Below are 25,918 nucleotides of genomic sequence, written 5' to 3' on the forward strand. Positions count from 1 at the left end.
AGTTCAACTGACCCCATCCTATCAACAGAGTAATTAGGAGTGGTCTTTCAGGAACTGAGAAACGACCCCTTATCCAGTTCAAGCCAGTTGAAGCCACCAACCCATCTACTGGGCCTACGCAAATGCCTGAGAAGTGACCCTTTTGATGTCAAGAGGCTGAAAACTCCACCCTCAGACCATGCTAACGCCACCATTTTGTGAACATGCGTCCTAGGAAGAGCCACGGAGCTTGACCGCGCTTGCGCAGATCATCAGTTACCTCACCTCTGCTCTCCTCCAACCATCCATCTCCACACTTCAGACAGCCCCGCCCTTCATCCCATAAATTGTGCCCCAAATCCTGAATCGGGGAGACAGATCTGAGAGCATATGTCCTGTCTCCTTGCAGATCCATCTCACAATAAAGCTGGTGTCTTTTCCCCAAAGCTGATGCCTCAACAATTGGCTTTTTTTTATGTGCATTGGGTAGGGCAACCCCATCTTTGCGCGGTAACGGGGAACAACAGAAGAGAGGAGAGAATGGCGGGAGCCAGGGGCCAGGGCGAGAGACTGCACTGGTCCAGGTGAGTGATAATGGGGGCTGGGAGCTGAAATATGGGGAGAAATGGGCAGATTTAGGAGCTATTTTGGAGGCGGGGCTAACAGGAGCTGGGGGTAAGGAAAAGAACTAACTTAAACGATCGAGGCGAACAAGGGAACCCAGAGAGCATTAGTACAGGCTATAGGATGAGGGCTTTGGGGTCAAGGAGACCCGGATTCAAATAGCTTCTCGGCCGCTTTCCCGCTGGGCAACCTTTAGACACATCGCCCAACCACCTCCCTGTCTTACTTTCCTCCTCAGCAAAATGAGGAGGGTCATAGAAGCGGGGTATGGTGCTCAGATAGGAAGGACTCAAAAAAGAGTGGCTGTTGAAGAAAAATGGCCGGGGGCGGGGATGTAGTGGGGAGAAAGGCAGTTAACATGGTGGGGCACCCGGGGGCAGCAGCGAGCCTCCGGGCTGCAGGGCGGGGCGCGGCTTTGCAGCTTGGCAGGTTCCAAGCGGCTGGACTCGACTGTGGCGCCTCAGGTGCCTGGGCCCGGGGACAGAGCAGGCCTGGGGGCACGTGTCCAGGCCGTGTGACCGAGGAGGTGGGCGGCCCTCACCGCCTTCTGAAGTCTGGGGATCAGACCCTAATAATGGGCAATTGTTCAGGAGAAACCTGAACCGCCTGCACGGTGGAATTCAGGCGGAGCTGGGCTAGCAGACAGGGCTTCCTGCCCTCCCTCCCTCTCCTGGGGGAGTGGCCCCGGCTCGGCTCAGAGGATCTCCGGGCAGTTGAGGCTGGGGCTCGCCCTCGCGGCCTCCCACTCCCCCCACAAACACTCCAGGCGTGAACTCTGTTCAATAGGCACTTTATTAGTTGTTGGAATGCAGTTACACGCAGGGCTGTGTGGACAGAGCGGGGCAGGAGGGCTGGCGGCACGCACAGGAGACGCACGCAGGCCCCAGGCTGGGATTTCTCCCTCTCGGGAATCCTGGCACGGTGCTGATGAGCAGAGACACGAAGTCGGGTGGCCTTGGGATACGGCGGAGGGGGAACCGGCAGACCGGGTCCCCAGAGTTCAACAAGTTTGGCAAAAGGATCCTCAAGGCGAGGTGGCTGGGAAGGGGGGCCCGGCTTGCTCCGGCACCGACCTCCCATCCCTTCCCTGAAATTGTCCCCTGGGTGGATTCAGTTTCTTGTCTCTCCTACACAGAGTTGTGTCAATAACTAGCAGAGGAAGGGGGAAATTCGGCCCCATTCCTCCAGCCAGCCAGCCAGCCAGCCAGCAGGTTTCCATTAAGCAGCCATTAGCCGTCTCCTCCCTCCTGCTCTGGTCTGTCCACGCTGCCTGCTCCCAGCTGCCCTCCTCCCCAGTCTCCCCCTCTTCTGCTCCCAGGCCAGGAGACACCCTTACCTGGGCACACACGCTCCCACCCCAGCCACGAAGGCACTCCTCAGCGGCCCCATCTCGACTGTGGAGATAGACAGAAAAAAGCTAATAGACCCTTTAATGCATGTCCAGGTTAAAAAATATATAAAGAAATGCACGTGGCGGCCCGTGAGCCAGTCCTTCAGCCGCAGAGAAGGGGCTGGGGCCCGGCAGGAGCAGATGCAAATGAACGGGGGCCTTGGGGGCTGGATCTTCCTGCAGCCACCGATCCCACAGACACAGATGCTGTCCCGTCGGAAGCGGGGAACAGAAGGCGTGAGGCAGCCCACAGAGGTGGCCCCATCGCCCGCCAGACATCTAGAAGCTGCTCCGGACTTCTTCCCATCCGGGCCAGGGAGGGCTGGAGTGACCTGCTGTGCAGTCTTGGGGGGCTGCCTTGAAAAATATGACTGCCCCTTGGCGTGGGGAGGAATGCCCCAGATCCTTCAGGTCCCTGGAAACTGGTGTTAACTGGACATCGGGGGGCCGGGGGCGGCAGTGATAGGGCTTCGGGCAAGCCCAGTGAGCTGGGGGTTCTGCCCCAGCTGCTGAGTGCCCAGTGTGCGGTGTTCCAGGGAAGGTGTGGGAGGCCAGGGCCGCTACTTGTTCGTCTTGTTCAAGACCTTCTTGAGGTTGGAAGACATGAAGTAGGGCCTCTCAGCCGAGCCGTCATTCCTCTCCAGGTCCTCCACTGCAGAGAGAGGCCCCAGAGCAGGCGGCATGAGGGGAGCCCACAGCAGGGGCTCCGGGGACAGGGCGTGTGGACGGGCCACAGAGAAGCCTCAGAGGGTTAGGAAGCTAGACACACCGAGATCGGAGGGAGGCAGACTGAAGTGGGCTCGGGAACGGGACACGCACGCTCCCCACTCCCGGGCAAGGAGGCCCCCATGCACCCCCGTCTACAGGGAGGAGACGAGGAGGCCTGTCTGGGCCCCCGGCCAGCCTCCCTCCTTCTCTACTCCTCGGCTTCTACCCGCTTCCCCTCCTCCGCACTCCCCTTCAACAGGATGTCTCTCAGCTCGGGCGACATGAAGTAGGGTCGCTCCTGAGAGCCGTCATTCCTTTCCAGGTCCTCACCTGGGCTCCCCCCAGGAACCAGCAGGGGGAAAACGGGGTGGTCAGGAAGGGAGGGAGAGGGAGGCAGGGAAGAACAGGGAAGCCAGCAGGCACGGAGGAGAGGAAGAGAAAAGAGAACAAAGAGACAGACAGATGGAGAGACCAGAGTTAGTGGCAGCCACAGAACCCCCCAACAAAGCCAGAAACTCCGAGGCCGAGGGCCCAGGGCAGAGCATTCCCCACTGCAGCCTGGCAGGGGACGCAAGGATGGAGCAGCGCCGAGCGCAGGGAGGAAGCCGAGAGGGCATGCCGGGGCCCTAGGATGAGGGACAGCCAGTCCCCGGGGAGGCTGGGGGCACCCGGAAGGTGAATACGGAGCCCCCCTCGGAGGGAGATGCTCTGCCCAGCGGGGGGGGGGGGGAGGGAGTCAGGGCCCGGCAAGGGTCGGGGTGAGGGGTCACTCACAGAAGCAGAGGAACAACGTGTCCACACACATGCCGTAGACGCTGAAGAAGCCGTGGGCAATCAGGTAGGAGCCAACGATGACCGTCTGGGCAAGGAGAGATGAGCTGTCTCCACCCCAGCGCCTGCTCAGGGCAACCCCCCGCCCACCACGTGCCTCCCAGGCTGGGCTCACATCATTCCCCTGCTGATAAGCCCTCCTGAGAATAACATCTGACCTCCTGCCATCCACTCCTAGCTCTCTTCGACCCCAGGACCTTTGCACATGCTGCTGCCCTGACTTAGTCTAATTTGCACCTCCTCATCCTTCTGCTTTCAGCTCAAACATCAAGTCCTCAGGGACCACCTCCTCCAAGAAGCCACCTCTGACATCTAGACCATTTTATGCTCTCCTAACACCACATACCCCTCCTCTGAGGACTTAGTCCAGCTGCAATTTTATGCATGTTTAGAGCATTACAGGTTTAATGCCCACATCCACCTAGACTATGTCTGCCCCCTTTACTGCTGCAACATGGAGACTCACAGGGCCTTGGTAGGAACCTGATAAACATTTAGGGACCAAAGTGAGTGGACCTTAGAGAGATTAAATAACTCGTCCCAAGTTACTCATCTTAGAACTAGCAAATAAAGAACAAAGATAAAAACCTGGGTCATTGGGCTCCAAGGCGTGCACTCAGATATCACACTGCTCTTAGGGTGTTGACCTAACCCCACCGTGGCCCCGTCACCTCCCTGCCCTCATCTCCACCTCCTCCGTGCTTTGCTCCCTCCACACCAGCCGCACTGGTTTCCTCACTGTTCCCAGCATGGTCCTGCCTCAGGGCTTCTGTACTTGTTCCCTCTGCCTGGATGTCGCCTGCATCCCTTTCAGATCTTAGATCTGACGTCACTTCCACAAGGAAGCCGCCTGGACTCCCAGACCTGCCCAGATCCTGCACCACAGGCTGGAACAGTTCCCTGTAATTCTGCCCCATGGCACGTACCAGTTTGCAATCGCACATCCACCCATATCCTTATTGATTAATGTCTATTTATCTCTAAACTGTAAGGCCTCTAGAGGGGAGCCGCCCTCCCCGTGTCTGTTACACAGTGGGTGCTTCATAACTGTCTGCAGACTAAATAATCAACCCCCATCTCTGACCCCCACCCACGTCTGTCCAGTCAAAGGAGGCCAGGCGAGTTCCAACACCTCCTTCTCCCTGGACCCTCGCCCGTCCCCAAGGTCCGTACCAGTATAGGAACCCAGTAATAATTCAGGGGAGGTGCCGTGTCCTGCACGATCCTGATGCGGTGGGTGAAGAAGAAGAAAGCCAAGATGCCTGGAAGAGGGAAGGAAACCGAGATGGCTGAGGGTTCTGGCTAAGGAAGTACCCTCTCCCTGGCTCCAAGAAGACCCCCAGAGAAGATGACACTCATCACAGAAGACACGGGGGCCCAGGAGAAGTTCACAAGTCCCCCCAACAGGCTCCCACAGCCCCACAGGCTGGGTGAGCGGCACTCACCCACACTCCCCACGATAAGAAGCTTGCCCAACAGGAAGAGGAAGTCAGTGACTTTGTCCAGGACGGCCACTCTGCAGGGGAGGGTGAGAGGCAGGTGTGAATGCTGGCTCAGGGGCGGGGGGTGGAGGGGGGAGGCGAGAGGATGGTGTTTCCCCCGACCTGATGATGTTTCTCATGAGCAGGAAGAAGGCGTTCCTGGCCGAGGTGCAGAAGTTGGTGCCGTAGATGGCAATCTGCGGGGAGCGGGGAGGGAGGGGTCAGGCCCCGCGGGTGGGAACGCGGGCTCCTCCCGCGCAGCAGGAGCTGCTGGGTTGGTCTCATCCCGGGCCTGCTCACCATGATGTAGGCATTCCGGTTGAGGAATCTGATGAACTTCTCCAGACACCAGAAGCAGCATTTGAGACAGGTCATAAGGAACTTGGCAAACTTGTTCTTTGCAGCTAGGAGAGAAGGGAGGGATGCAGAGGTGAGGGGAGACCCCGCCCAGCCTGGGAGGGACCCCCACCTCCTCATCACAAGCACTTGCCACAGTCCAGGACTCCCAGAGCCCACCTTCTCAAAGAGACAGGAGAGGAGACTTGATCCAGGACCCTCGGGGCGCTGCCCCACACCCAAGTAGGAACCAACCCAGCCCAGGACCCTCAGCCCCGCCCCCACCCAAGGACCCAATCTTGGAGCCTTTCAGCCCAGCCTCCAAGGTAGGAACCAATCACAACACGCACTGCTGCCATGTCCCCACCTCCCAAGCAGAAGCCAATCCGTGCCGCCTCCTCGGCCACACCCCCAAAGTACAACCAATCCCAGCCCCACAGCCCCTCCTCCGCAAGGAAGGAAACAGTCTTAGCCCCGCCCTCCTGAGCATAAATCCCAGCCCAGCCCTCTTCAAGAACCAATGGTGGCCCAGGACTCTTGGCCACGCCCCCTCAGTGGTGAGAATTCCGCCCAATGGGCTCTCAGCTGCTCCTCCATCGCAGGAATCAATCACCCAAGTGCCTCAGATCCACTCTCTCCTCCCCATAGTCAGAAACCAATCACTGTTCCGTCACCTCAGCCCCGCCCCAAGCAAGAACCAATCCCAGCCCGCCCCTCAGCCCCGCCCAATGGCAGCAGCGGGTAGGCCACACCTTTCAGGCGCTGATCCAAATACTCCAGGATCACTCGGATGATCTGCACGATGGCCAGAATGAGGGAGCCAAAGGCCAGGGAGCCCGTGTGGTACCTACGGGCAGAGGACATAGTCAGGCCTCCTCCACCCCATGTCGCCCCCACCCCCGGCCCACCCTGGGCCCCACCTGAGCGCCCGGCCGAAGGAGGAGAAGAGCGGGAAGGCAGGCAGGTCGTCCGGCTTGCTGAAGGCCCAGTAGTAGGAGGCGAAGGCCCCGGCCAGCGTGACCTGGCCCAGGGCCAGCACGAAGTTGGCCAGCCAGAAGAACATGAAGAGGTTGAAGATCTGCAGGCCCAGCAGGGCGCGGTGGTAGCCCGACTCGCCGCCGTAGAAGGCGAACTGGCAGTGGGCGTCCGGGCACAGACGGGATTCGTTGGAGGAGGGGAAGGTCTGTGGGAGAGACGCAGAGCCGGTCACAACATAGGGGCCAGCGGTTCAGAGTGCGCTCTGGGCATCAGGTACGGGTCAGGTAGACCATGGGGTGGGACAGGAGGCATGGGGATCGGAGTTAAGTCAAGGGATTGCGGGTTCAAAATAGGGGCTTATGAGAGGGGTTCTAGAAGCAAGAGTTGGGATCGTTGACTTGATGGGTGTCAGTGAAGGAGGATAAGCTACCTTGGGGCTCAGGATGGGGTCGTGTGTCAGTGGAGTGGCCACGTGGACAGGACAGGAGTGGCAGAGATCAGTATGAGGACCACAAGAGTCCAGATAGGGCCTTGTGAAAAGCAAAGAAGGGGTTCTGGAAGCAGGAACTGGCCATCATGGGGTTATAAGAGGGGTGTGGGGTCAGGAAATGATGTTGGGGGAAGAAAGGTGGGTGGTTCAGCGCTACGGGGGGAGGGGGCTGCCAAGTTGGGTCTCTTCCCCTCCATACCCCCCCTCCCATCCAGCACAGGGCATACAGCAGGCGCCAAATTTTTGTTGAATGGTTCCCAAGTGGGGATGAGAGGTTTCAGATCGTCTGTGGGCTGCTGGGGAAACAGCCACCCACCCACCTCTGGACACCCACCTCAGGGTTGCATGTTTTCCCAGCAAGGGGGCAGGCACTCTCAGCGGTGAGGATCTTATAGACGGCTTCGTTGGACGTGGACAGGAAGCTGGAGGCTTGTCAAGGAATCCGAGGTCTGGGATTAGGGACCCCAGGGGCTTGTGGGAAAGGATCCATTCCCCCACCAGGTTCTGACCCCACCCCCAAGCTGCGGCTCTTCCAGGTAAGCTTGGCCCTTAGCCACCCCCGGGGTCGGGGACTGGGGTCTGACGGTGGATACACAGCAGTGCTGGCCCAGTAGGCGATGCAGAGGCAGAGCAGGAAGAAGGTGACCAGCGGGTACAGCATGGAGCACATGACGTATCCCACGGCCCTGGGGAGGAGAAGGGACACAGGCCTCAGGGCCCGAGCAGCCCTGGGACCACCCCAGCCTGACGCCCTGGCACCCTGGCACCCACCTGCTGGCTTCTTTGATGAGTGCAATGGCAATGAGGATTCTCTTCCGTAGGAAGATGAGCAGCAAGATGATAATCACCTCCAGGATGCTCAGAATTATCACTGCAGGGGGCAGAGGGCGGCCGAGTCGGCCAGCTGCCTGGGCTCCCCGCTCCCTCCCAGGCCTCCCTGGGGGCAGGATTGGGGGGCTGGGACTCACTGAAGGCCATCCAGGTCTGCCGCAGGTGCAGGTACACACGGAGGTCTGTCTGGAAGCCCAGGTCCACCAGGGAGATGTCGGAGCCAGCCTCACCACGCAGTCGGGCGTACTCCATGTAGCAGTGAAATATTCCTGCACGGCAGAACCACTAGGCTAACACTGACCTCAGAGGTTACAAAGCAGGTCCAACCACCCCCATTTACCAGAAGCAAAAACCGAGGCTCAGAGGGGCTGCTGTTGCTTTCTGCCGCCCTAGGACCTTTGCACTTGCTGTACCCACTTCCTGGTATGTTCTCTCCCCAACTGGATCCCTCACATCCTCCAGTCTCTGCTCAAATATCACCTTCTCATAAAACCTTCCATGGGCCGGCCCAGTGGCTTGGCGGTTAAGTGCGCGCGCTCGGCTGCTGGCGGCCCGGGTTTGGATCCCGGGTGCGCACCAATGCACCGCTTCTCCGGCCATGCTGAGGCCGCATCCCACATACAGAAACTAGAATGAGGTGCAGCTATGACATACAACTATCTACTAGGGCTTTGGGAGGGAAAAAAATAACTAAAATAAAGTCTTTAAAAAAAAAAAAAAAAAACCTTCCAGATCCCCTTCCCCCCAGAGGAATCACACCCTCTCACACTCCAACTTCAGATCCCCACTCTCTGGTTTAACATCCTCAAGAGTTTTCTGGTTTATTTATTTCTTGGCCATCTTGCCCAAACCCCCAGGAATATAAGTTCCACAAGAGCAAAGATGTATCCTGTTTTATTCATTGCTATAAGCCCAAGACTTAAAAAACTGCCCAGGACACAGTAAGCACTCAACACGTTTGATGAATGAATGAATGAGTGAATGAATGAATGAATAGGTATCAGGATGCTGTGTGGCCTGAGGCTTTCCTCTGACCCCCTTGCCACTTTGTAACAATAATTCATGGGTGGAGAGGGAGAATGTGGGTGTTAACATTCAGTGGGGTAACATTAGGGATTTTCAGCATTCTTAGCTTTTTGTGGAATAAAATTGCAAAATATGTATAAAGTAAAAAAAAAAAAGCTAGTCACCTAAAATGCCAGCACCCAGCTAGAAACCACTATTAACAGGAATATTTTAATATCTGTGTCCTCAGACTGGGTGGCATATCAGGCATCTTTACTCCTGGAAAGTTTGAGTCATCAGAATATGAAATACTGGGTTTTGAGCACTGCCTCTGGCTTCCACAGCCCTCCTCCCATCTCATCCTCACACTGTCTTCTTCTCATAAGCCTCCTAACCAGTAAATACTAATTATCCCCATTTCATAGAGGAAGAAATTAAGGCACAGAGAGGTTGAGTCACTGGCCCAAGCTCACAGAGCAAGGAATTGGCAGAGCCAGCATTTGAATTCCCGGCTTTCTGGTGCCAGAGCATTCTTAACCACCGTGCTAAAGTAGTCAACTTGAGAATGCCTTTTGATGGCGATCAAATCCAGATCCAGGCCCCAGTATGGAAGACTATGATTAACCCATCCCCAATCGGTGAGCACTGAGGTTGTTTCCAAGCATCTGCTCTCATAAACAACACTGCGATGAACATCTTCACAAACACGCCGTAGTAAAAGATGGGGGCTGTCTGATGGCTCAGGATAAGATTCTCAGGGGGCCACAGCAAGGTCAAAGAGCACGGGCATTTTGCAGACCGTGGGGAGGGGAGGGCGCAGGGAGGGGAGACGCACCGTAGCCCAGCACAAGAATCACCATGACGATCATCACCCAGACCATAATGCCAGCCAGGAAGCGGAGAAGGATGATGAAGAGGAGGCTTATCACCATGGCGATGACCAGGCCTCTGGGGGATAAAAGGGGGGTGTGAGCGGACCCCACCCTCTCACCAGCCTCAGCCTGCGCAGCCCGGGAGAGCCACCCTCGCGCCCAACTTACATGACAATCCAGTACCAGGAGACTGTGTAATCTTCAAAGATCCGCATGGCCAGCTGTCTCGCCTCTAGCACCACGTTGGCCTTCCTGGGGGAAGGCGGACATGGCTTGTGTCAGAACCCCTCCCCGATCGGGTCAGCCCCCGGGGATGCCCGTCCCACCCAGGAAAGCGCGACACCAGTGCGGTGGGCCACCATGCTCACTTAGCGCCCTCTACCAGCTCCGTGATGTTCTTCCAAGAGCCGTGCCCGTTCTCATATGTCGTCTCGTTGCCCACCATGAGGACCCCCTTGTGGGTGCGGATGGCTGGGAAGCATCGCCGGGCCACTGCAGGAGCAGGGGACGCGACAGTCAGGCTGAGCCCCTGCGAGCTCCCCACGCCCCACCCGAGCTCACGGGGCCCCAGACTCACGGGGTGTGCTGGGAACGATGACAGCGGGACAGTCGCCATCCCGAAGCATCTCAGTCACACCCTGCAGAGAGAGAGGAGGGAGGTGGGTTAATCCCCCACGCCGCATCCTCCACCCGCCCCTGCCGGGCTCCCACGGCAGCCACCCGCTCACCTTGGTGTTCTGGACGCCGGGCACACAGAACTGCTTGTAGTACTCGAGGTCTGGGGATTTGTGGGCGCTCAGGAGGGTGAGGAACCTGTCGGGGCATTTCTCCACGCAGATCTGGGGGGCAGGAGGCAGGGGTTGGGGGGTCAAGGCAGACGCTCGATCCCCACTCAGGACGGAGGTCCCGCCTCCCGTTCACCAGGGAAAGAGAAACGGCTGCGAGAGAGAAGCTGTCACCAGAGGAGGAAAAGGACCTGGTGATGGGAAGCCGGGACAGCAAACAGGATGGGGAGGGGACAAGTTACCTGCGGGGTGGGACACTGGAATTCCAGCAGGACCAAGGGACTGGCACACTTCACAATGTTGAAATAAAACAGGTAGGGTTTGTTCCTGAGGTGGGGAAGGGAGATGGAAACTCTCAAGACTTCTCAACGACCCTATATAAAATATCTTAACAAAAACAATAACAACAACGATAATAATAACTATAGTAGCAGCAATTCCCTGCCAGGCACTGTTCTAAGCTCTGCACACATATTGGCTTGTCTAACCATCACAACAGCCTCATGAGTGTGGGACTTATGATCCGCATTTTAGAGATGAGGAGAATGAGGCCCAGAGAGGTTCAAGTGTGACCCACTAACCCTAGGTCACACAGCCAGGGAGTGGCACAGCAGGATGAAAACTCCCTCTGCTACTTCACCTATTTGTCACCACCTGACACCAGCTCTCACACTGTCTCTTCTCTATCTCTCCCCTAAAATGTGGGCCGCCACAGGATAAGACTCTCAATGTCTCACTTAGTGCAGCACCCCCAAGCCCTAGAACAGCGCCTGGGGATGATGAGAGTGTTGCAATTATTTGTTGACTGGCCTAATGGATGGATGGAGGTAGGAGACGCCTAGAATCTTCTCCCCAGTGCTCACAAAGCCCTCCTGTCCACTCCTCCCCGGGCCCACCAGGCCCCAAGGAGCCAGACTCACGCATTTTTTGTGCCCTTCTGCCCGCAGAACTCGCCTCGGCTGTCCGTGGGGTAGATCACCTTTCGAGGGTCCCCATGGGTCCAAGCTGTGGAGGGATCCGGGGGCACTATGGCAATGCCACTTCCCAGCACCAGCCCCACTCCTGCCCCAGACGCTGTGGCTCGAAACCCCAAGTCCTGTGCCCTCCTCCACTCACCTATCATGCCTACAGCCACGTAGCCCACGATGGCCAGGAGGAGGAAGACACAGCAAATGACATCTGTGCAGCCCCTGAGGAGCAAGGGACAGCATCAGGGTGGGACCTGGTGCCCTGGGATCATGGACCCATCCTGCCCTGCACACACACCCACATCCATGCGTTACTTGGACCCATGTTCTCGAGTGATGTGAATGCTATACCAAAGGGCATGAGCATTTTATATTCTAATATCTAATGCTACACTGTCCTCGAAGCAGGTTGGAGCAATGTCCAGCTCTCTTTTGATTGAGAGTGCCCATCTCCTCACATCTTTACCAGCATTACGTATTAATGTTTTTTTTTTAATTTAAACTATTGTTATTATCATAAGATTAAATACCAACATGGTAAAAATTAAAACCACCTGGAATGTATATAATAAAGAAATAAGTCTCCCACACAAACCCCTGCCCGTAAGTAACCTCTGTTAATGATTTCTTGTGAGTCCTTGGGGTCATTTATTAGGTACAAAGGTTTCAAAAAAATTTTTTTAACTTGTTTGGTTATGATACAACCACTGTTTGATTATGATACACGCACTGTTGTGTCTTGCTTTTTTCACTTAATGTATTGAGAAGGATCCACGTCACTAATTGGAAGGGCTCTTTTCAATTTTAATAGCTGTATATTATTACAACCTAAGGATGCACTGTAATTTATCAAACTAGTTCCAAGGGATGGATATTCAAATCGTTGGTTTTCACCAACGATTCCAAAAAGGCCGCAACATCATGCATTTTTGTCCTTGTGTGCAAGGTTTATTGGGAGAATTTTTTTCCCAAGAATTTCAATTTTTGGAACAAAGAGATGCACATTCAAAAAAATCCCTATTTCCAAATTCCCCCCCCCCAAAAAAAAACTGCACCAAGTAGTTTCAGAGCAGAAGAGGTGTCAATCTTTTTAACCTTTGCTAATCTGTGATGGGGAAATTTCTACTCGGCTATTAAGTTACATTCCTTTACTTTGCAGTGAGTTAGAGCGTTTTGCCATGATTTCATTGTCTACAGTATTTCTTGTTCTGGAAACGGTCTGTTCCAGTCTTTTGCCTGAATTAAAAAAATCCATTTGTAAGGACTTGTATATTAAGGAAATTCGTCCTTTTATCGTCAACTTACACATAAGTATCACTAGTTTGTTGGAGAACAGATAGGGAGGGTGGGGGCAGTATTAACAGAGACTCCCCCCTTCGCCCTCAGGAACCCAGAGGCCTTACCTGTTGTAAATGGGTCCTTTGAAGGTGGGGTCATACTTTTGTGGCGTTCCTGCAAATCAGCAAGATTGAGCCGGGCGGACCAAGAAGGGGCTGGGAGACCACCCACCCCCAGATGCACCCAAAGAGCTGTCTTTGGCCACGGGGGGAGTGAGAGTTAGAGACCCCGCGGATTTTCGCCTCAGCCCACCTCCAGGCGACCACACCCAAGCCCCCAAGGAGGGCAAGCCGGCGGAGGGCGGAGGGGGAGTCGCAAATCGTGAACAGCCCGACTGTTTACCTGGCGGGCCCCCCGGGGGAGGGGGCCTGACGGCAGCCGCCAGGGAGCCAGGCGGGGAGGGGAGGGTCCACGGTGGGATATGGGGAGGCGATTCCCGCAGGAGCCCTGGGGAGGGGGCTCCCAGGACAGGCCCTTCGCGCGCAGCGGTTTGCAGGGACTTCGGGCCAGGGCTGGGGTGAGGGGTCTTAGCCCGCGACGGTGGGGGCCACAGGCCGAGATCTGCGATTGCGCTCCCCCACCGCGCCCCCCGGGGCCGGGGCTCTGCCTACCGTGCTTCCCGTAGTAATGCAGCCGCTCGTCCCCCATCCCCGCGGCCCCTGCGCGCTCGGTGCGGCGGGACCCACGGAGGCTCCTCCCCGCAGAGCCGGGCGGGGCGGCCCAAACCAGTCAGACCGGCTGGCCCAGGCGCCGCGGACGGACAGACGGACGGACGGGGGAGGGAGGAGGGCCGGGCGGGGCGCAGCTGCTCCCGCCACTCACCGGCCGCCCGATTTAGCCCTCCCCGCCCCGCCAGCCCCAACCCCGGACTCTCGGTGGCTGCACCCTGTGGCCGGCCCACGTCCCCACCCGCCCCCCTCCCCGGCGACACCGCCCAGAACACCTCTCCACCCTGGCCGGGCGCCTGACATCGCCCCATTCTCCAGGGATGGAAACTGAGGCACGGGGAGGTACATCTCTAGCCGGGCGCCGCAAAACCGACAGATGGCTGAGTCCAAGCACCCAATTATAGAGGCTTTGAGCTGCAGACTCGCAAACCAGCAGCCCAGGTTTATTTTGGTCCGCACTTTTTAAACATTAAATACAGACAGTTAAATATTGGGAGAGTCTCTATAAAAATCCACAGGGCTGCTCTCTTGGAAAGTGGCAGATGGGGACTGGCAGCTGCCAGGCCACATCCCTAGGGGCGCTGCCCCCAACTGGTCCCTTGGTGGCCCCCAAGGCTGCACACCTGAGTTCGCCATCCGTTCACACTCTCACAATCCTGAAGCCTGAAGCCATTGTTTTCTAGAACAAGTATTTAGCGCCAGCTGGGAGCAGGCCTGGGCTGGGCTGGGAGAGAGACCCAGCTTTGAGGGTCACTGCGTGTGGAGCCGACATCCTACTGGGTGGCCCTGGAATCAAATGTTCCCTCGGTCCCATGGGAGCCAGAGGACACTCAGCCCAGCAACGTGCCTTCCTGAGCCTCAGTTTCCCCATCTGGGCTAAAATCTAACACCAAAACTGGCCTTAAAGACCAGCCACAGGATACCAGGAGGTATACAGTTGGCACAGGGGTGTACAGTTGGCACGGAGGTACTGTATGGTCAGCATAGGGGTGTCCAGCAGATATGGGGGTACACAGTAGGTTTGAGGGTACCGCCAGCAGGGGGCCTGCAGTCCGAGTGGCATCCTACAGTCGGTGTGGAGGCATTCAGGCGACACGGAGGTACACAATTGCCATGGGGGGTTTATTCAGTGTGGGGTATGCAGCAGGCGTGGGGGTATACAGCTGGTGGGCGGCATTCAGTTAGCATGGAATTGTACAAGTGTGGGGGTATACAATTGGCATGGGGTACACAGTCAGCTGGCTGTACCCCCACACCAATCATCCACCCCCATGCCAACTGTATACTCCCTCGATTATGTGCCTGTTCTTGCATCTCCCAACAGTCCTCGGGGCCAGCTGTATACTTCATGGTACAGCCAGCTGTGCAGTGGACGTGGCATTATACAGTAGGGGTGGGGTGTAGTCAGCAGGCACAGATACTCTGTGTGGAGCATCAGGCAGCACAGGTTGTACGGTGACGTCATATACAGGTGGCGCTCAATAATTGTAGCTGCTGCCTCCGAGTCGAGCACCATCCTCCCCCCTCAGGTCTCAGGTCACTAACGCAGCTTGTCCCTAAGGAACCGCCACCTCCCCGCAGTGGCCTCCAGCTGTGGAGGCCCCGCCTGGCCCCTGGCCCACAGGCTTCAGCAAACAGGCGACACTGAGGCTCCAAGCCGTGCCCTTGGGTGACCAGGCGTCCCAAGGAAACCCTGCAGTTCCCGCGGGCCCTGCCAGCCCGAAGGATGGCGGCGGGTCCCTCCCACCCAGTCCGGGCGGTGCCCAGGCCGCAGCCTCTTCTCTTCCCAGATCCACTAGGTCCCCTGGGGTCACTCCTGCAGACTCAGCACTTCAGCCACCAGCTTCACCCTGATGGTTCCCAAATGTCGGGCCCTGGGGAGGGCCTCGCCCCCAAGCTGCACCCCCCTGCCTCCCAGCGCCACACACCCGGCACAGCCACATCCAAGCCCCTGCTAGTCACGCAACCTGCCTCGACTCAGAAACGGCAGCTCTGTTCCCCTCACAGCGGCCAGAGGAGCCCGTGAACACCTGAGTCAGGTACATCCCTCCTCTGGCTAGAACTCTCCATGGCTCCCACCTCCCTAGGAGGAAAGGCCCAATGTTTCCCCATGACCCACAAGGCCCTGCACGCTCTGCCTCGCCCCCTCCCTGCCCTCACCTCCTCCCTTTCTCTCCTTCGCTTGCTCCGTTCCAGCCTCAGAGGCCTCCTCACCAGGCACAGCCTCGCCTCAGGACCTTTGCACTGGCTGTTCCCTGCGCCTAGAAAGCTCTTCCCCAAGATGTCCATGTGGCTCCACCCACTTCACGCCTCTGCTCAAACATCACCTCCTCCAAGAGGCTTTCTCTGACCATCCTTTCTAAAACAGCGCCCCTTTGCCCTCTACTCCATCATACTATTTGATGGATTATATTGTTTATCGTCTGCCCCCTTGCCTGTTCTGTTTTGTTCACAGCTGTGTCCCCAGGACCCGGCATGGCGCCCGCCATAGAACAGGCCTTCCATAAGTGTTTGTCGAGTGAATAACCAAAATATATAATCCACATATATAGAGCTGAGTCTGAAAATTAAAATGCAGCTTAGCGTTTTCTAGGTGAGCATATTTAACAAATGTGAATGTAATACACGATAAGTGTGGAATTTCCAGTTGGCAGAGAAAGAATAAATTGGTCCGTAGCCTTGACGGTGCCTTTGGAAGAAAACAAAGTTAACTCCACCCCCAACACGTAGCAAAATAAATTCCACATGGATTAATCATGCAAATATATAAAACCTCAAAACTATTGCAAGTATGAAGGGAAAACTCAAGAGCATATTTCTACCCTCTGAGAGGAGGTGAGACGGGTAAGGTGGGTGGAGAGGGAAGGGAGCCCCAGAATTTTCTCGTGTCAGCTGAATGGCAGCCAGACGGGCAGAGTGGAGCAGCCACAAAAGAAGGGCTGGTGCTGCCCAGGAGTACTGTTCAGACCCTGGCTCGGTGCTCTTCACCATACAGGAGGTCCTCTCATCAACCCATTTTACAGCAGAGGAAAGTGAGGCTCTGGAAGGGCAAGCTGCTTGCGCAGTCGCCTAGCAACAAGCGATCGTCCCTACACCAAGTTTGATGGGTGAGTGGGAGCCACTGAGGGTGTTTGAGCAGGAGCATGACCGGGCCAGGTTGGAGAGGGGAAGACACCTGGGCAAATCTCAAACAGCTCTCAGGGATATCGGCAGCTGTATATGGAACAGCTGGGCCACGACCTTGCTGTGTGAACTCGAGTTAGCCCTCTGTAAGATAGAAGGAGGGGCACCTGGCAGAGGCTTGGCTCAGGGCCTGGCCCTGTGGGCTCTCAGGAAATACAAGAGGGAACGTTGGTACCGTTATCTGATGGGTTCCATTAGCTCTCATTCACATCAGCCAGGTGGGGAGGGAGGGAGGGGCGAGGCCAATACTAATGGTTTCTGATTATTGAGCCTGGTCCAGATCACGCAGCATGGAAACTTGCTGAATCCTTGCAACAACGCTGCGAGATAATAATAAAACAGTACGAACACCCCAATGCCTTCATTTTACTGACCCGTTCACCATGTACCAGGCACGCTTCTATAACGTTACACGGTTTCCTTCAGTTCATCCTTACAGCAACCTTGTGAGGGCAAACGCATCATTGCCCCCATTTGACAGATGCAGAAACTGAGGCCCAGAGAAAAATAACGTGCCGGGGGCCACAAAGACGGCGAGCAGCAGGGCCAGGCCACCCGGCTCCTGAGTTAGCGTCTGTATGCGTTTCCTAGGGCTGCTGTAACAAACGGCCACCAACGTGGTAGCTTAAAACAACGCAAATTTGTTATCTTCTGGTTCTAGAGGGCAGATTTCCAAAATGTACCTCACTGGGCTAAAATCGAGGTGTCAGCAGGCCTGAGTTCCTTTTGCAGATTCTCAGGGAGAATCTGTTTCCTTGCCTTGTTGCAGCTTCTAGAAGCTGCCCACATTCCTTGGCTCACGGCCTCTTCCTCCATCCTCAAAGCCACCATTCCCATCAAGCCCACATCCGCCTCCATTGTCACATCTTCTCTGACTCCCCTGTGTCCCTCTTCCTGCCTAAGGACCCTTGACCTTGGGCCTACCTGGATAACCTCCCCATCCCCAAATCCTCCTTTTAATCCCACCTGCAAAATCCCTTTTGCCACGTAAGAGGTAACATATTCACAGGTTCCAGGAAGGAGGATATGGAACATCTTTGGGGGGAAGGGACCGTAATTCTGCCCACCACAGTGTCTTAACCGTCGAGGCCAGGCATTGCCAAACCATCACCCGTGGGACAAATCCCACGTCGTCATATGACCATTTTTAGCATTATGACCATTTGCCTGTTTTCATATGATCCCGAGCTAAGAACGGTCTTCCCATTTTTAAATGGCTGAAAAGCATCAAAAGAGGAAGACTATTTTGTCACGTGAAAATTATTGAAATTCAAGTGTCAATGCCATCAACCAAGTTTTCGTGGCGCAAGCCAGGGCTGCCGTCTCGCTACCACGGCAGAGTTGAGTAGCAACAATAGAGATTGCACATGGCTGCAAAGCTGAAAATATTTACCTGGCTTTTTACAGAGAAGTTTTCCACCTTCCAATGTCTAGACTATGAACCAACATGTGCTGAGCCCGAGGCTGTGCCAGCTGTGGTTCATGCGCTCTCGGGTAACAGCCAGGAAGGGTAAGGCGTATCATTTATTCTCTGAAATATTTGGGTGGGGGAGGGGTCGACAAGCCCTTTCCCTCTCCAGGCTGCTGTCTTCCTGTCTGGAGGATGGGACAAATGCTTGCATTTCCTTCACAGGTGCTGCCAGGACTTGATGCTCAGAAAGCACTGAGCACAGGTCTGGCGTACCAGGCTTTCACAAACGCTAACCAGGAGCGTGGGCCCATTTGACAGAGGGGCAAACTGAGGCCGCAGGCTCAGACCACACAGCTGGTGAGGGATGGAGCTGTGAATCAACTCAAGGCCCCTCTGGCTCCAGCCCAGGCCTTTTCTGTGGCAGACACTGGGGGAGGCAGAGATAAACATGCGACAGTGGTGGGGGAGGCCTGGGAAAGCTGGGCCGTTAGACCAGGCTGGGGCGGCTGTTGGGTCCCAGCCTTGCTGGGCACGATGGCCGGCCCACCCAGCGCAGTGGGCGTAGGAGACAAGGGAGCTGATTTAGGCTGCCCAGTCACGATGTTCCTGCCGGGACATCAAGTGCCACCCAGCCCCTCAGCTCCTGGACACCAGCCAAGGCCCCAAGGCCTCGCCCGCGCAGCCAGGCCAGCTCGCCCCCGCCTTCCCAGGAGTCCGTGCCTGTGGAATGGACATCCCAGTCCCCCAGCCAAGTCCCTTTAACAGAAGGTGTGGGGACAGCCTCTGGGTGGAAAAGCTAGAAGCGATTCTACTGGTCATAATGCTAAAAGCAAAGATAGAGCGCCTACTGTATGCCGGCACCCAACCAGACATTTACTTCTAGGAACTCATTTCATCCTCACAACAAGATTCCGAGGGGAAATGGCACAACGAGGAAACTGAGGCACAAACTGGGCTTCACGACTTGCCCAAAATCACACAGCCAGCAGAAGCTGGGGGTTGAACTCTGCTCCTGACATCATGCTTTTGAACTGTATACCCTGGGAAGAACTCCGATTTACCAGGGACCAAGCTCCGGGGGAAGTGTCGTCCCCGCATCAGCTCGCTGAACCCTCGAGGCAGCCCTGAGAGGGAGCCAATACCGTTGTTAAGCCCATTTTATGGATAGAGAAACTGAGGCTCGGTTTCTATGTATATGAAAGATACAAATGTGAAAGGTTCCGGGATAGGGAAGGTAAATGATGGTACAGAGCGAGCAAGAAGGGAGCAGGGACTGGAACAGACCCAGTGCTGGATTCCAGAACTCTGTGGTTTGGTTTTGTGTAACTGTGCTCATTTACTTAGCCCCTTGGATCCAGGTGGTTCATATCCCTCAGCTAGGGCTGTCCCCTCTGTCCTGGTCTGGCTTCTGCCATGAAGCCCATTAAGGCCAGAGGGCACCTGTGAGCACCTGAGTCAGGCCAGGTCCCTCCTCTGCTTAGAACTCTCAATGGCTCCCATCTCTCTCAAGTCTTCCCCATGGCCCACAAGGCCCTGTACACTCTGCTTCATCCCCTCTCTGCCCTCACCTCCTCCCATTCTACCCCCCAATCCCTCCACTCCAGTCACACAGGCCTCCTTGCTGCTCCTTAAAAACACCAGACACTCTCCTGCCCCAGGGCCTTTGCACAGGCTGTGCCCACTACCTGAAACACTCCACAAGGCTCTCTCTCTCACTCCTCCAGTCACCTCAGGATGACCTTCTTTCATCCCCCTATTTAAAATTTTAAACCCCACCTCCAGGCCCTCTAGATCACCCCCTGCTGCTCATTGCTTTTTGAATCTTCTCCAGAGCCGGTCTCTGACATTCTAAGAATTTTTCTCATTCTTCGTCATCTCTTCTCTGTTCCCCTTCTAGAGGGTCAGCTCCAGGGCAGCACCTGCTGTGTCTCCAGGGTCCAGAACAGAACCTGGCACATGGTACCTGCACAATCGATGTTTGCTGAAGGAAGTTACAAATGAATTTGTTTATATGAATTAACCTGTATGCTTATCAAGATTAAAAAAAGTCAACCAGAACAAGCCTTTAGACTAAAAAAAGGTCACTCTCACTCTCACCCCTGGCCTGGAGCCTTCATTTCCTCTCCCTGGGGACAGTTCCTCTCACTGGTTTCCTTCTCCTCCTTCCAGATGCTGTCTACAGGACACACACACAAGCAGATTTGCAGCTATTTATTCCCCAGTTCATCACACATGCTGTTCCTCATCCTTTGTTGTTTCACAGGCTAACACAATGAAACAATGTTTCCCGCAGGTGGGGTCAGATCTACTGCATGTTTTTACCAGGCAACATAGTATCCCATACTGGGAACATTTATCATTTTTCATTAAACCAGCCTGAAGAGCTTTAAAAAGAGGCAGATGCCACACACACACACGAAAATTAGTAGGCGAGGTTCCGGAAAGAGACTTCTTGGCTGGGTTACCTCTGGGATGAAGACAGCGGGCCAGGGTGTGTGAAGGGTTCTTTCACATGGATGGCTAAAATCTTCTGTGTGGTCGAGGGCTTATATTTAATTTTCAGCTCCCCCGCCAACAGAGAGAATATATTAATTTTCTTATAGAAGAGTTTAAAATCTTAAAAATAACCCTCTCTTTCAGGATTGACTGGAAAGGGGCATAAGAGAACTTTCTGGGGTGATGGGAAGGCTCTTACCTGAGGTCTGCAAATTTTTTCTGTTCAGGGCCAGATCTTAACGATTTTAAGCTTGGTGGTTCACATATTATCTCTGTCGTGTATTCTAATTTTTTTTTCTTTTTTTGGTGAGGAAGATTGGCCCTGAGCTAACATCTGTGCCCATCTTCCCCTATTTTGTATGTGGGACATTGCCACAGCATGGCCTGATGAGTGGTGCATTGGTCTGCACCTGGGATTCGAACCTGTGAACCCCACGCAGCTGAAGCAGAGCACGTGAACTTAACCACTAAGCCACCGGGCCGGCCCCTCTTTTTCTTTTTCTTTTTAACAACTATTTACAAATATAACAGCCATTCTTAGTCCATTGGCTTTACAAAAACAGGCCACAGCACAACAACGTGAATATACTTAACACTGCTGAACCATACACTTAAAAATGGTTAATATGGTAAACTTTGTATGATGTTTTTTACCACAAAAAATAAAAATAAAATAAAACAATAATACTGATAGGCCCTCCTTGGGCATTAGGGGCTTCTGGGGTGCTGGTAAGGTTTTTTTTCCTAATCTGAGTGCTGGTTACATGAGTGTATTCACCTTGTAAACACTCCTGGAGCCTTGTACATTTAGGACCTGTGCTCTTTTATGTATGAATTTTCTGCTTCAATAAAAAGTTTAAAATATTCCCCTTGATTGGTTAAATATAGGATAGTCCATCCACAAAGGCACTACTTTATGTAACTGTCCAAAAAGACGGAGGAAGCTTTCCAGGCGCTAATGGGAGAGATGGTCTCCAAGACATATTAAGCAAAAAAAAAAAAAGCAACATGTGAAACAAACACCTTTTCATTCCACAAATATTTTTGGAGTGCCTACTACGTGCCAGGCACTGCGGATACACCTTCCAACCAAACAGACACGCATTCCTGCCTTGTGAAGCTAGCCCTCTAAGGAGATGCTGATATTTTTGTAAAAGGAAAAAAAAAGCAGCCACTAAATAAAGAATATGTATATAATTACATGTGAAGATCTCAGGCCTAGATTCCATTTGGAAGCAAACACATGATGTTGTAACACGATGTTGCTCTCCAAAAAAGGAGCGTGGTGCTGGGAGATGCAGCAAGAGGAAGACTCCATGATAAAGCTATTAAGTCCTTGTATCTTTTGTATTTCGAAGCATGTGAACGTATTATCTTTCAAAAAGAATAAACGTGGGGGGCTGGCCCGGTGGTGTAGTGGCTAAGTTTGGCACGTGGCCCAGGTTTGCGGTTTGGATCTTGGGACCTTCAGACCTATACACTGCTCATCAAGCCATGCTGTGGCAGTGACCCACATACAAAATGGAGGAAGATTGGCACAGATGTTAGCTCAGGGTGAATCTTCCTCACCAACAACAACAAAAAAGAATAAACTTGCAGTTAACAAGTAGATACCCTCTCCTAACAATATTTTTCAAAAAATCAGATGCCAGGGCCCCACTGCCAGCTGAGTTGGACTCTGGCCAATGGAGCCATGCAATCTGCTTTTTATTTTTAATTTAATTTTATTTTTTTGTGAGGAAGACTAGCACTGAGCTAACATCTATTGCCAATCCTCCTCTTTTTGCTGAGGAAGACTGGCCCTGAGCTAACATCCATGCCCATCTTCCTCTACTTTATATGAGACGCCACCAGTGGCTTGACAAGTGGTGCATCAGTCTGCACCCAGGATCTGAACCTGCGAACCTGCAACCCCCAGGCCGCTGAAGCGGAGCACGTGAACTTAACTGCTACACCACTGGGCCAGCCCTGGAATCTGCTTTTTAAGTAAGCACCATTACTTTTTTTCTGTTCTTTTCCGCCTATTGTTTTAGAGTCTAGAATCTCTTCCTATGCTGCTCATGCCAAGGGTGGGCTGGGAAGGATGGCAGTGCCCATTGCTGACATCCGTCGGGGCCAGGAGCCATTTCATGGTTTCCCTTGGGGCTGCTGCCTTCCCCTAGATATGGTGTCAGCTGAGGAAGGAGCTTCCTGCCCTGCCCGGTCTGAGTCTATGCCTTAACAGAGAGGGCTGTTTCTCCACCAGCTCACGGAAAATCCACGTCCCCAATATTGCCAGCCCCAGAGCCCTCCTGACCACATTGAATTTACCAGGCACTGGACAAAACACTTCCCACCATTAAGTGAGATCTGCCCAGCCCTACAGATGGGAATACAGAGTCTCAGAGAGGTCACCAACTCACCCAGGGACATGCAGCTCGTAAATATCAGAGCCAGGATTTGAGCCTGCGTCTGCCTGACGTCACCCTCTTAATTCACAGAAGGCATTGGGGCACTAGGGAAGGATATGAGCCACTCTTGCACACTGTTCCAAAGGAAAGCCCCCCAGTATCTGTCAGGGACTTCACAGGGCAGCCCGAGGGCCCGTCTTTGGTTCTGATAAAAATGGACCATTTATAAGCTCAGTGAGACCCCACTTCGAAAAGTCAAGCCATGTGGCTCCTCTGGAGGAGGTGAGGGCTAATGGTGTCAAGACTCAGTTGAAGTCTCCACCTCGGGCTCTCTGGGCCTCATAATGAGAAATACTTAAGTAAATGTGTGGTTTGTTTGCTGTTCCCTGTGCCTGGAACACACTTGTCCCAAATCTTCTCAACCTCCAGCCCTTGGTCACCTAAAATAACCCCAGATGATTCTAAACCACCCACCCTCGCCCCCCCCCCCCACACACACGGTGTCCTGTTTTTTGCTTCACAACACCTACAATAACCTAAAATTACATATGTAGTCAAAGATTTTCCGTTTGGTTCACCGCTGTGTTCTCCTGTCTACACCCCGCCTGTAAGATGCTCAACAAATCCTCCTTGATGGCATGTGCTCCGGGCCCCCAGCACAAGGTCTATTGGGCACAGAAGGCCCCTGTGTCGGCTGTGGGCCTGGCAGGGCCTGGGAGGGTTTGCTCAGGCCGATGTGTGGCTGGCTCCCTTTGGCCAAATTCAAGGGTGGGTGAATCAGATCATTGTGCGCTCTGCCCCTCACCCCCACCCCAGCCCAGCCTCAGGGAGACCAGAGACCCCTCAGGTGCTACTCACAGGTGGGCAGGGCCTGGCCAGGACCCCAGGCTGAGATCCCCAGATCAGAGATAGCCCGCCACACCCAAGGGACACAGAGCCCTGGCAGCCAGCCGCAGGCTCTGGGGCTTGAGCCAAAACCAAGTGCAAGGGGGCCCCCTCAGGGGGTCCTGGCTGGCAGCTCCAAGCAGGGAGGGGAGCGGCTGGGCGGTGGCCAGATCCTGGTGCCTTCCTCTTGGCTGGGCTGGGCAGGGAGGGTCCCAGCCTCCCGGATCTGTCTCTTTCTGCAGCCTTCCGAGGCCACAATCCCTGGGGGCAGGGAGGCACAGCTCTAGCCGGCTTGTTTTTCTTGATTATTTTTTAGCTGTTTCCGGCCCCCTCCCCAAGGCCCTTTAGCCTCACAGTTTCCAGGAAGTCCTTGTCACATAAGGAGGGGCTGCAGGGCCCCTTCACCCCAAGGCAGTGCCTCGCGGTTATGTGCCCAACTCAGCCCTGGGAACCCAAAATGGAGAAGAGAAAGGAGAAACTGAGGACCGCGCCCACCACTGTGGGAACCCGGGGAAGGGATGCATTATAGGGCGTCGGAGGGGAAGGGGTCTCATCTTGGCCCCATCCCCGGGGTCCGGAGGCGAAGGCCGCCCCTAGAGGTTCGCAGGAGGGCGTCCCAGTCGCCAGGACCCCCAACCTCTTGCATAAGGCGGGGAAAGTTTCTCAGTTGTTTCCGGCTTCCTTCCTGCCCCCTCCCCGGAGGCGCCCTTGTTCCTGCCCTTCCCAGGCGGCTGGCAAGACCCGACGGGCTCCCACCCCAGCATCTGGTCGGTCCCAGGCTTGCCTCAGTTTCCCCACCTGGCCGAAAGCCCGGGACGGCGACTTCTAGGGGGATGTGAGCAGGAGGAAGACGTGGACAAAGGGGACTGGAAGAGAAGGGGGATTTGGGGAGGTCGGGGCCCTTCCTTTTTCCGAGCCCCGGTCGCCGCGCCTCCCCTCCCCCGCCTGGCATCTGAGCCGCCCAGATAACGGGACCTCCCCGGGCGGAGCATGCGCCGTGCGCCCCGGCCCATCCGCCGGAGAGGGAGCGGGGGCTCCGGGGAGGGCATGGGGGGCGACCCGGCGGGAGCAGGGGTCGTGGGCTCGGCGCAGAGGGGATGCAGGGCTGGGATGCAGGAGGGGGCCCCAGCTGCAGCGGGGTGTTTACGATCTCCGAGGGCCCCCTCCCCCAAGGCCCCCCCAACTCGGCAGAGGCGGCCGCGGGCCAGAGGCGGCTCCTACCGTAGGCTCCGTCCTTTCGCTCGTCCTCCATGGCAGCGGCGGGCGGGGAGGGGAGTCCGAGCCGGCGCGACCCCAGCCCGGGCGGGCGGGAGGCTCCGCGGGCTGCAGCGCCCCGCCCCGCGCCGGCCCCGCCTCGCCCGCCCGCCCCGCCCCGCCCCGCGCGCCTCGTCCAATGGGAGCCCGGAGCGAGCGGGGGCGTGTCCCGGGGCGTGGCCTGGCCCCGGAGGGGGTGGAGCCCTAACCTTTGTTTCCCATCTGGGCTCGCCGTAGACTCTCCCGGTGCGTTTGGTGGGCAAGGAGAAGTCCTCGCTCATCCATCCATCCATCCACCCATTCATTCGCCAAATAGATATTGAGCGCCGGCTGCGTGCCAGTAAACAGAAAGATGCCGTTTTTCATTCATCAGGTTGGCAAGAGTAATTTTAGAGTTTGGTAACATCAAGTGGGGTGAGCAGAGGCCGTGGGTTAGAATGTTCTCTGGCAGAAAGATGAAATCCAAACCGTGTTCGCTCTGTGCGAGTCCTCTCTGCCACAGACGCCGGAGAAGCCACCGCAGGCTTGTGTGCGTGGAGAGTACTCGCCTAAGGGTGTTCCCTGCAGCTTTGAGAGTTATTGCAAACCACGGGGGAGATGGACGTGTCCACCAGCAGAGGAGTGCATACGACAAGATGGAATGGTCACAGGAGAGAACGCCACGCAGCGGATAAAAAGACTGAAGCCATCAGGGAATTGCAAATTAAAATTCAATGGTATACCATTACACACCAGCCGGAATAGCTAAAACTAAAAAGACTGATGATAGCAAGTGTTGGCGAGGATCTGGAGCAGATGGGACCCTCCTACACTGCTGGTGGAAATGTTGTGCCATTTGAATGGCACAACCCCTTGGAAAAAGGTCTGGTAGTTTCTTATACAGTTCAATGGGCATGTACCATACGACCCAGCCATTCTACTCCTTGGTATCTAGGCAAGAAAAATAAAACTACCAAAAAAGGCAAAAAAGCCACAAAGATGTGTATACCAATGTTCATAGCAGCTTTCTTTGCAG

General features: G+C 55.1%; 1 protein-coding gene across 3 annotated transcripts; it reads right to left on the reverse strand.

The window, feature by feature from the left end:
- Positions 1-1,377: 1,377 nt before the first annotated feature.
- SLC44A2 (solute carrier family 44 member 2) lies at positions 1,378-24,965 on the reverse strand. 3 transcript variants are annotated; one of them, XM_058525706.1, is made up of 22 exons: positions 13,228-13,303; positions 12,682-12,730; positions 11,427-11,500; positions 11,231-11,315; positions 10,553-10,637; positions 10,254-10,364; positions 10,103-10,163; positions 9,894-10,017; positions 9,694-9,777; positions 9,489-9,601; positions 7,786-7,917; positions 7,589-7,688; positions 7,411-7,503; positions 7,152-7,239; positions 6,270-6,532; positions 6,102-6,196; positions 5,314-5,417; positions 5,137-5,210; positions 4,978-5,048; positions 4,706-4,794; positions 3,476-3,560; positions 1,378-2,645 (listed from the first exon to the last, which is right to left on the reverse strand). In XM_058525706.1, the coding sequence occupies exons 1-22, from the start codon at positions 13,262-13,264 to the stop codon at positions 2,554-2,556; spliced, it is 2,109 nt and encodes a 702-aa protein (XP_058381689.1). In that variant the 5' UTR covers positions 13,265-13,303; the 3' UTR covers positions 1,378-2,553. The 3 variants fall into 3 exon arrangements, with proteins under 3 accessions (XP_058381689.1, XP_058381687.1, XP_058381686.1); XM_058525704.1 differs by lacking the exons at positions 1,378-2,645; positions 13,228-13,303 and adding exons at positions 2,652-3,031; positions 24,871-24,965; XM_058525703.1 differs by lacking the exon at positions 1,378-2,645 and adding an exon at positions 2,652-3,031.
- Positions 24,966-25,918: the final 953 nt, after the last annotated feature.

The sequence above is a fragment of the Diceros bicornis genome, chromosome 30 (assembly GCF_020826845.1).
Source record: "Diceros bicornis minor isolate mBicDic1 chromosome 30, mDicBic1.mat.cur, whole genome shotgun sequence".
NCBI lineage: Eukaryota > Metazoa > Chordata > Mammalia > Perissodactyla > Rhinocerotidae > Diceros > Diceros bicornis.

Bases quoted from the DNA above. Each gene is read 5' to 3' on its own strand.
- SLC44A2 (XM_058525703.1), bottom strand. From the start codon at position 13,264: ATGGGGGACGAGCGGCTGCATTACTACGGGAAGCACG. The intron at 9,602-9,693 runs GTAAGTTGGGCG...TTTATCCCCCAG, and splicing joins TCCTGGTACTGGATTGTCAT to AGGCCTGGTCATCGCCATGG. The intron at 7,689-7,785 runs GTGAGTCCCAGC...TGCCCCCTGCAG, and splicing joins GCAGACCTGGATGGCCTTCA to TGATAATTCTGAGCATCCTG.